At 40.7% G+C, this 11,501-nt stretch overlaps 1 protein-coding gene across 5 annotated transcripts in view; it reads left to right on the top strand.

Moving 5' to 3' along the window:
- ccny (cyclin Y) overlaps positions 1–10,912 on the top strand; it is a 39,948-nt gene extending 29,036 nt beyond the window's left edge. For all 5 annotated transcript variants that reach the window (XM_034862245.1, XM_034862248.1, XM_034862246.1 and 2 more), the window contains 5 exons: positions 264–321; positions 666–785; positions 5,375–5,541; positions 7,588–7,750; positions 9,412–10,912. In XM_034862245.1, the coding sequence (XP_034718136.1) occupies positions 264–321; positions 666–785; positions 5,375–5,541; positions 7,588–7,750; positions 9,412–9,528 (625 nt within the window). In that variant the 3' untranslated portion in view covers positions 9,529–10,912. The remainder of the gene's footprint in view (positions 1–263; positions 322–665; positions 786–5,374; positions 5,542–7,587; positions 7,751–9,411) is intronic.
- Positions 10,913–11,501: the final 589 nt, after the last annotated feature.

Here is an 11,501-nt window from a genome sequence, read left to right as displayed (position 1 = left end):
TGGAAAATGGCTGCAATGAAACAAAGAGTGAAAAATTTAAAGGGGTCTGAATACTTTCCGTACCCACTGTAAATCCTCTCTTTGTCTCAATTTACTATAACTGGTAGGAATCCCATGTACTGCTGCTGTTTTGAAGTGCAGATAAATCCACAAAAATGGCTTATTGGACAGGCAATCTGACGTCATAATTTAAATAATGTCCTGCCATCTGTTTTTCATTTCTATTATACCCTGATGTTCCTTCTCTCTGGTTGTCATTCCAGAGATGTCGACGGAAGAATGTTGTTAGACATTTTCGATGAGAAACTGCACCCGCTCACGGTGAGGCTTTAACTGAACATATACATCCATTACGTGAGTGCTGTAGAGCTGTAAAGACCCATCAGCAAGACAAACCACACATGCTGATGAGCAGCATAAACCCCCATAGATCAAATAGAGAGGAAATCTGTCTTGTAATCTTGGGGGCCATCTGGATCATTCACATGGATTTTAACAATTGCAGGGTTTCAATCCAAAAATGGACAAAACTACAAAACACTCTATTGAACATGAATACTCATTTGTAAGAAACGGTCGCAAAATTGCAGCGTGTGTTTCCATTTTTGGGAAACAATGCCGTCAGATGTTTTTATTCTCACTGCGTCTGTTATCTTCTGTTCTAGAAGTCGGAAATTCCTCCTGATTATGACAAACACGACCCTGAGCAGAAACAGATCTACCGCTTTGTTAGGACGCTGTTCAGCGCCGCACAGCTCACTTCTGAGTGTGCCATTGTCACGTTGGTAAGTGCATGTGTATGTCAGGAGGGAGTGTTGCCACCCAATTCTCTTTTTGCCCTCCCTACTGTCATGTGCTGTCTTCTTTCTATTGCCCTCCTTAGGCTGTTTGTACACATTTATATTTGGACCTTAAATGTCCCTCTTAAATCCTATGAAATGCTCAATATATCCCTCTATTGCGTCCCCACAAATGTGGGAGACCTGAACATTTTAACACACAAATTGTGACAGGATCAGTGCAATTTCCTTTCAGGATAAAGTTTGTCCGTGCCGTAGCAAGAACATAATCGCAACACCAGGTTCTCTCCCCGCGACTTCGGAAATCCCGCGCTGCTCACCTGTATTAAAAACAAGAACAGCTTCTCCCTCCCTTGTATCAAATTTCTTTCTCTATCTACTCCCATGACTCTTTTTTCTTCTTGCATTTGTTTTGTGTGCTTTCTCTTGTCACCAGACATAACAATTTATTTAGTCTAATTAGAAGTCTTTGTTTTTTAATCAGATTGTTTTTAGGCTTTATGTTATTTATTCAGGTATTGAAAAAAGACATGCATAGCCACACATTAAGATAGAATCAGGTTAATTTACTTGTGCGGTTTGTCCTATATTTCAAATTTATCTTTTTCCCCAACTTTTACCAGCCGCATCTGCCTAGAAACATGTCTTTCCACACTTTGTCGTGCCGGCCAACACGTGTGTCCCCAGGGATTCGGGAGTGCAGGGTTAACATGGCTGGCCTGGTGGCCTCGTATTGAATTGCTCTGCTTCCTGACAGATGCACATATGTGTGAACTGCATGCATGGGTGGGCCCTTGTGTGTCCGAGCAGTGATGGGAAAGCAAGCACAATGACGAACAGTGTCTATATTGTTTCTATGTCTGTGTCCATGTACAGGCGTACTCTAAGAACTCCCTGTGCGCGCACACACACACACACACACACACACACACACACACACACACACACACACACACACGCACACACACACACACCACCACCACTACAGTCTGGCACATGGCCTGCCTCTTCCAGTCCCCCAGAGTAATGTCTGGCATGCCATCAGTAATTGAATAGGGCTGTTGGCTGGTGGTTATGGGGTTAGCTTAGCTGACACAGCTAACTTTAGACAGGGGAGTCTTCCTTCCCTTCCCAGTAGTCACATCGCAGGATAGGAAATGGAAACGCGTCTCTCTGGGATGTACCCCCACAACATCTTCTTTTGTAAAGACAAATCATTGTTGAAGATTTCCAGTAGAAGGTACCAAGAACTAGGGTGGGAATCACCAGAGGCCCCACAATACGCTATTATCCCAATACTTACATCACCATACCATATTATTGGGATTTTAAACAAGTTGTGATATTCTACAATGTATTGCAATGTATTGCCTTTGGTACGTTCCTTATCATCCTGATATGCTCAACTACTGATTAATCAACCTGGCTTACCTTTCACTATCTGGATAGCCCTGCTGGTAATATATATTACATGAAGAGTAGGAAGACCCCTGTACACCATTAACCCCGGCTCTGTATACTACCGATTATCGCAGCAGAATGTGTACTAGTTGGTTGTTTAAATGCACTTTTTGTTGATGGTTTGGAGTTTAAAACTTGGATCCTGACTAATATAACGTAGTAAACAACCACCGGTCAGGAACCTGGCTTCCCATTCTGATGAATAATAGATTTGATGGAACGTACTAAGCATGCTGTTTAATCCCAAACATTTTCTTATTTCAATGTGTAGTCTAGTTGGAACATCCTCTGTATCAGAAGCCTGTCTCTGAGGTTAGTTTAACCTTTGAGCTCCATGGAGACCAGTTTTCTCCCTCTTGCACCAAACCTCATCTGTCGGCCCAAGAATCCCAAAACTAAATCATCTGTGTTTAATGTGGTTACACAGGGCTACTGTTTGCCGACCACACACTGCCTCTGGATTCTTTGCTGTGCTTGTTTGTGTAGTTTTCTCTCTGTGCTGTTGCTTTCATATTGCTGAGCATGTGGCACGGCTCTTATTTCATGGGGGCTTTCTTCGATGTGTGCTGCCCACTGCCAGATGAGTGTATATGTGGTGTCTGTTGGCAGACTCTGGGCCACAACAGAGATAGGTTAGCCCTTCCTGCTGGCACATAGCCCGACCCAGCATGATTTGTACAATTAGCCACCTGAGCTGTGCGTTTGGGCATGTCAAACCAGGCTGCAAAATAGAATGAAAGTATAGTCTTTTCAGTTCTTTTTCTCAACCTCTCCCATCTCTTTACCTTTCTTTTTATCCAAATCACAAGGTTCCATTTCATGTCTCGAAATTAGACGGTAATAATCATCTAACACAAGTCTGGGATTCTGTTTAGGTCTGTCCCATAATACTGACAGTTCTGCCACAGTGCTGATTCAGACAGTCGAATGCACAGTGTATTCTCTGCCCAAAATAAATTTAAAAAAAATACAGTGTCTCTGCAGGCCAGATTTGTTTTGTCAGACTTGTCATCTGAGATGACAGGTTTCAAAGCTTTAAGCTACAGTAACTGGTCTAAATTCAGTTGAGCCTGCAGTACATTTTATTCATGGAAAAGGTAAAATGTAGTTCCTAGCCTAGGCGGGGGGAAATTGCTTATTACAAGAATAACATTTATTGTTTGTATTAGATAATTTCTGTTTCAAACTTTAACAAATGACATGTTCAGAATGTCTGCTTACTAAATAAAAGCACCACAATCATACTGAAAACTAAAAGTAAATGTTAAGAAAGAGAAACAAAAAAGGTGAAAAACCAAAAAAGGTTACGTGTGTATGTTTTATTACATAGAGAGGCTGTTTATACTTTACTGTACAAGGGAAGACATTCACTGTATTAATTGGTAGTGTGTGGTGATATTAGGTCTATCCCACATATATATTAGGGCTATCCCAAATACACAAATAACCAAATAAACAAATAGATTTAAGTTCAAGTTTATTGTCATATGCACCTTAGTACAGAGTACCACAGCAATGAAATACAATATGCCCATAGCACTTTCTCAGCACCAGTAGAGCTAGTCCAATACCATTTTGTATCTTGTATAACTTGTGATACTGAGTACTGATCTGATACCAGTGTGTCATATATGTTATAACAACTGTTTACCACTATCCCTGTATGGATGTGATATGATTTTAATCTTTGTTGTCAGTCTGGCTCAGGTTAAACTCTTTGTGAAATATGAACAAACACAAACAATGAACGCCACAGAACTTTCTTTTATCATCCAGTTTGTCAGTCATAATGGAAAAAGAACATAAATAAACTATGTTAAAGGTGCTCTAAGTGATGTCACACGTTTTTTAGGCTACAACATTTGTTGTCACATAGAGCAAACATGTCCTCACTACTGCTAGCTGCCTGTCCCCAGAACACACTGTAAAAATCATCTCCTCACTATCTGCTAGCTGACTGTCCCCAGAACACACTGTAAAAAAACATCTCCTCACTATCTGCTAGCTGCCTGTCCCCAGAACACACTGTAAAAAAACATCTCCTCACTATCTGCTAGCTGCTTGTCCCCAGAACACACTGTAAAAAACATCTGCTCACTATCTGCTAGCTGCCTGTCCCCAGAACACACTGTAACAACATCTCACTATATGCTAGCTGCCTGTCCCCAGAGCACACTGGAAAAACATCTCCTCACTACTGCTAGCTGCCTGTCCCCAGATAACATACTAGTAACATGGAATAGTTGGGTCTTTTGTAAATTATAGAGGGTTGTCCAGTTTCCTGAGATAACTCTTGTTATGATTTACAGTATGAATAAAATTGAATTGAATAAGACTAGTGTTGTCAGTTAAACGCGTTATCACCGGCGTTAACGCAAACCCATTTTAACAACGTCAATTTTTTTCTTTTACGTTCCTTTTGGCCGAGCAGACTTTGTAGTATTTTTCACACACTGTTGTAACAACTAGTAACATTAGAAAAACTACAACACCACACTAGATGTAGCTAGACCGGGGGGAAAAAACAACAACGGGCATGCCGCACACACTCCGTTTGCCCCCCCACCCCAAATTGTCAAAGCCAGGTAGCTGCTGTTATTTCTTTCAGAAATAAGAGGCTGGGTTAATGAGCGTCTGGTGAATAAAGAGCAGTAGCCTGATTGCTCTGTTCAAATCAAACTTGAGAAAAAGAAAGTAATGCAATGTTGTTTTCAATTAAAAAAACATTTGCACAAACCAAGCCAATCTACTTTTCCATGTTGTTAAGAGGGTTAAAATGAGAAGAAACTAATTAATTTGACAGCACTAAATAATACATTGTATGATAATACACAACAAGCTTTTTTTCATGTGTTGTTATGATGCATTCATGTAAGGTAAGATAGCCGAATCCACAGGGATCTTAGTTTTGTGTATCATTTTGAAAGCTTTTTATGTGATAAACAATTTTGTATTTTGTAACATAATAACAGTAACAAAACAAAATATTGCTTGCACCAGTTAACAATATTAACCTTAACTTATTGGATTGACCCATCTGTAATTTTGAATGTTAAGAAGTGGAAAAGATCAATATTTCTGAAATATTTAGACGTGACATCTCTTTGTCCAAGGTGTATTTGGAGAGGCTCCTGACCTACGCTGAGATCGACATTTCCCCCGCCAACTGGAAGCGGATCGTGCTGGGAGCCATCCTCCTGGCGTCAAAGGTGTGGGACGACCAGGCGGTCTGGAACGTCGACTACTGCCAGATTCTCAAGGATATCACTGTGGAGGACATGTGAGTTGCACTTGCTGCATACACATAAAATACAATGCACACACAACCGACAGATCTATCAGGCTGAGGTCAGTTACCACTAAATGCCAGCAGCTGCTGCCAGTGGGTATTAGCATACAGATGGCTCATTGACAGTATTTTGTGTCTTATTTTGTCTTATTTTTACCTAGATCCACTCACTTTGGCAAAACAGTAATTATCAAGCATAAAATGGGTTAAATATAATAATGTTTCAGTGTTGATGAAGGTGGCATTAGATGTGTTTTATTATTTCTGCACTAAAAGCGTAAGCCATTATAGCAAGCTTTGTCATTTTCATTGCATAATCTATTGCAAGCGAGCCAAAATAAGTTGGCTACAGATAAATTACAGATAAATAAATGAACTTAATAACTTGGTGGTTGAATTTATGTGTGAGATAGATGTTAAATGCTATAAAATAAAAAGAAATTATGGATTGTTTACAAGTTGTTTCAGATCTAATGTGTGTTGTTAACCCTAACCTGATACACCGTCTCAGCCATTGTTATTTACCGTTCCTCTTAACTACTGTCTCCGTCTTAACACCCCATTTAGTGACTAACATTTAGGGCCTTTCTATGCGGAGAATGTTGTGTGTCTGGGGGGTCAGCCCTGGTTCAAGAAGTGTCTAGCCTCTGCCCAGTTTGCCTGACACCCTGCCCAGTCTGGCTTTTGTTGCGGCTCTTGGACTGGTCCCAAAAAGGCAGCCATACAGATAGTATGGTTCCACATGCTGTCATGTCACCAAAATAGAATTAGGGCAGGTTTATTAGTTCCTTACAAGCTGACGTAAGAGAAATATATGGCTTTTACTGTCACCCTCTGTTACAAATTAAATGAATATTGCCGTGTGTAAGACAGGGAAGGAGCATCTTGAGCATGAGAACCCTGCACTCTGTCCTGTATACCACATCCGCCTTAAATCCGCAGGAATCTCGGCTGGATTATTCTGAGAGGGAACCCAGGGCTACGGACGTGTTGTCGCTGCTGCCACCTCTGACCTCTGCTACATTCACACTTGTCTGCACCCGTGGCTGTATATTCTTGTCCTTGGGCTCCGATTTTTACAGAGCAGTCACTGTAATCCACCTGTTTGGGACTCTTTCCAGTGAGAGGAGCCCATCATGTGTTTCTGCCGTGCTCCCATATGTCATTTTACCAGACGATGACTCGGTGATTAACCAGACATTGCCACAAATGATCAATTTTAGTCATTTTGAATCCATTCTCAGGAACATAGAGTGCTGAATAACCCTTTTCACCCCCAACAAGCACACGCTGGATGTGAAATAACTGCAGGGAACACAGGGAAGAATTGTGAGGAGCAGAGAAAACACTAGATAAGACTAGAATAGCTGAATGAGTGCAACTGCGAGATAAAAAAGAAGCAGCGTTATTAGGCAGATCTTGGCTACAGTGGAGTCTAAATTTAGCCCGTTTGTTGCTGCATGCCTGTAAATGTGTGTGGGTGGGGAACAAAGGCTCAGAAAAAGAGATGGAAAGTACTTCTTATGCAGGTTACAATTCAAAATGGATCGGCCATGACTGAAGATAAACAGATGAAAGCGTCTGTCAGTGCGCCGGGGAAGGGATCACAGAGCTGTGCTGCATCAGGCAATGCATTACAATAGCATTTTCAGGATGTGGGATTAATATTCTTTTTTACACAAAATGCTCAGAGCTCTTTTGCTGAGATATCACTCTTCTTCTTCTTTCAGTGTGACGAAAGGCTTATGTTTGGTGGGTGTACTGGGGATTTACTTGGTGCATGCATATTGATACTATACATGTGAAAATAACACCCACCGTCTGTGTGAGGTGATGGATTTGCCAGGATGGTTTCACCCCCTCTCGAGTGTCTTTCTCTCCTCTTCAGGCTCTCTATACAGAATGTTTTTGTAGAAAGAAGATTTCCGAGATCTAATAAACTTTATTTATGGTTCCTAGCTAAATATGTGATTATTTTAAGCTTGTCAACTCACACATCCTCGCTCTCTCTCTCTCTCTCTCTCTCTCTGACAAAAGGAATGAGCTGGAGCGTCAGTTTCTGGAGTTGCTGCAGTTCAACATCAACGTGCCGTCCAGCGTCTACGCCAAGTATTACTTTGACCTGCGCTCCATGGCTGAAGCCAACAACCTTAGCTTCCCCTTGGAACCCCTCAGCAGGGAGAAGGCCCAGAAACTAGAGGTGAGTAGTACACATGCAAAAACAACTGGGAACACAGTTTGATTGCAGTTCATACCGAAAAAAATGAGAAAAATCCATCTTAAAATCTGAACCCAATTTATTGTGGACTGTTAATGTGGAATACAATGAACTGAGGCCATTTGGCTAATTAGTACTTAGAGGTGCCTCAGCTCAGTACACGTGCAAAACCCAGGCGGCAGATCCTCTGCTGGGTGAAGGACGGGGTGTAGGACGGTGTTGCTGTGTAATTAGCTTTAGCAAATGTGTCTTCCTCCCTACCCCTCAGCAGCCACGACGCAAATGCATCATTGCCTGCTTTTTTTCTCGGACCTAAAGACTTTCTGTTTGACCAAAGTTAATCATTTTAATACTTTTTTATTTTCACAGCAGGAAAAACACAGGTGTAATTAATACCAATAATAATGGCGAGCAATTGCTGCCATTCATGTCCATGCTTGATAGTCCTAGAAGCCTGCGAGCCGCCAAAGATACGCGCCAGGTCTATTTTATAAGCCGCGGGGCGTTCGGACAGCCGGGCAGGAAGTAAAACAGCAAGACGATCCAGTCAGTTTACCAAAAGACACCCCCAATATCATATAGTGTCCTTGGACACCTTGGACAAGATTCATCTTGGAGGTAGAAAAACATAATAGACAGCACAGATCTTTTTCATAAAGACAACAACAGACAAAGGACGAAGCAAAACCAGGACGCAGCACAGACGTGCCCAGTGGAGAATCTCAGTTAGTTTTACCTGTTGCTGTGCATGTTGTCTTACTCCTAGAGCTTCCTTACACTTAATAGGTTGCAGGGGTGGGCAAAGTAATCGATTCATAGATGCATCGTGATTCTCTCTAGAACGACTCAATGCTCAATTCTGAATAATTAATAATTTTTTTTATTGTGTTGATTTTCATTTGAAAGTTACTGTCTCAAGACATGTACAATTTAGAAAACAGAGTGACTGAAAGAGGATGGGATAATGGACAACAACTTTAGTTTATGCAAGAGTGCAGAAAAAAAACACAAAATTGGCCAAAAGGAAAGAAAAATTAAATTTGTATTGATACACATGATCTATTAAGACATACATTAAATAATTAGGCAAAACACATAAAGGCTGTTGATCTACTTTATCACATTACATTGGACCACCTCATGTTTCATGTTCTAAAGAGCCAATTCTCCACCTCTAAACATGACTCAGCCTCTAACATATACAATCACTGTGAGAGAAGGTGACTCAGCATGTTTAAGGCTTAAGCGTAGAATGACTACACAATAAACTCCTCCGTAGACAAAACATTTCTATAAAACTTGTGTGTGACGAATACGGTATATGTCCAAATCTATGCTTTGTGTAGCTGCTTTGTCTTGGCAGTGATTAGTAACAATTTGTAAAATTACACGGGAAATGTACATAAAAGTATTGTTGCATCGAGATGCATCAATAATCGGTTTAGAATCAAATCGTTGGCCACTGAATTGGAATCGCATTGTGAAGAGTCAAACTGTCTGCTGTGAAAAAAGGGTATTTATTTTTAACACTACAATGTGTATTTAGATTGTTTTGGTTCACACAGCGCAGTAGTTTCTCCCTAATAATGATTTTGCTCCCAGATCTGACAGGAGAGTCATTTCTGTTGTGTTTAATCTTTCAGGCCATCTCACGGTTGTGTGATGACATGTACAAGGACTTGAGGAAACAAGCCAAGAAGCGGTCAGTGAGCGCAGACAACCTGACGGTGGTGCGGTGGTGTCCAGCCATCATTTCCTAACACTGGCCGCCTGTAGCACGGAGCTAGACCTGTCAGACATACTGTACTGTATTTCTGCCTGGCAAGCAGGCAAACCAGGTGGGCAGCACTCCTGTGGATCAATACACCAAATACACACACTCACACACACAATGGGGCACTTTTACAAGTGTGATTGCACCCTCTCTGGTTGTTGTACATAAAAGAAGTCCCACTGGCTGCCTGCATTGAACCAAACAGAGCTGAGCTGAACCAAACTGAAGTGTGTGAGTGAATGTTGTTGAAGTAAAGACCTTGCCGGCAGAAGAAGAGGCCAAACAGAAATGCAGCTGGCAATATATGAGAGACTGTGTTAAGTTGGGAAAAAGAAATAGGAACAAGCTTAATGCGAAAAACAACAGACAGCGGCGACAACATAATCCTCAGAGGCTTCACTCGCTTGTACGGTTGATTGAGGGAGGCCGTGTACATTCCTTTCATTTTAATCTTCTGGTTCAGTCACTTTCTTAGCTGAAGCGTGAGATGACTTTTCTTTTTGACAGCTTACAGGCACATTTAAAATGTAAAATATCCTCAATTTGTTTCAATGTTTTGTTGGCGTCTATCTGTTCTTTTGCATTCCCACCTGGCAGAAACCTCTGCGAGCAAGTCCAAGCGTATACACTGGAGAGACATGTACATTCCGCTGTTACATACATTTGACTGGACCACATATCATCGTATTCATTTATATTGTAGCCATGTAAGTAAAGTTCTCAGTCAGAGCGCTAACACTGAAAGCTCAGTGTTTAGCTCAAGGGCACTTTGAAACAAACTGGGAGTTCAACTATTACAGTTTCTCCTACAGCACGGCCGGCCGGCCACCCTTCAGATACAGCTATTCCCTTAAAGCAATATCCATGCATTTGCTTTGTTGTTGTAATTCAATACGACAAAGCATGCATACTTGGGAAAAGACAGACTGGAAGACAGTGGTCCACTCCTCACGGCCAGACGTGAGACATACTGTAGAGTTTATGTTGTACTCAGTTCACTGCCATTGTCCTGACCTATGGTGCCTGTAATGAGCTAGTTTAACACCTCCCCCCTTTCTACTGGAGGAATAGAACAAATAACTGAGGTATTTTGCTTATTCTTTAACATTTCGTGTGGTTTTTCAAGCTTACAAAGAGACAGCACAAATTAAAAAAAAGACATTCAGAAGCCACTTTAGAACACATGATTTTCCAGGGTTGTTTTGTGTGGTTCTGAAGAGGACCCAAACGAATGAAAAGCATTACGTGACGATCCAAACACCACTTACAAAAAGATAGATTGTACACATTTGGCAAAATTGTCTCTGTACAGTGTAAATACCATAGCCGGTGTGCAAAATCTGTAGACTGAGGTCGTACTGTTAAAAAAATGATGTAAGAATATGTATATGGGATCAGTTTTTCCAGTACACGAGGGTGATGGTTCAAATGTTGGATTCTTTGTTGCTATGACAAAAACCCAGTAAAGACAAAGGTGAAGTATTAAGAGTTAAATGGGAGACACCACTTTTTTCCGTTTTCTTGTTACAATGTTTTTCCTTTCCAGAAAATGCCAAGTTATTATGTGTTACATACTGTTTATCCTATAATAGAAGACAATTCAGGCTTATTCAATGATTTGTTGTCATTTTTAAGATTCATGTTCTTAACCCTTGTGTTGTCTTCCCGTCAAAATTGAATATAAACACTTTTGTTGCGCTTTTTATTGATGTTTTCTTTTTTTTTTTTTACATATTTGTCAGTTTTTTCAACACTTTGATGCTTTTTTCTCAATGTTTGTCACTTTTTTCACGTTTTCAACACTACATAACACTAAGTTATTAACTTTAGTTTAACAGTTATTTTGGAACTTATGGTCAGTGAAATTCCTCATTTAGCGGAAATTATACCTTAAGTTTGAGTTAGAAAAGCAGAAATTAGGAATTATTTTGACTAAAATTAAAGGAATGTGTGTTGATG

The sequence above is a fragment of the Etheostoma cragini genome, chromosome 22 (genome assembly GCF_013103735.1).
Source record: "Etheostoma cragini isolate CJK2018 chromosome 22, CSU_Ecrag_1.0, whole genome shotgun sequence".
NCBI lineage: Eukaryota > Metazoa > Chordata > Actinopteri > Perciformes > Percidae > Etheostoma > Etheostoma cragini.
The sequence above is the reverse complement of the archived record's forward strand: the minus strand, read 5'-3'. Positions and strand labels throughout refer to the sequence as shown.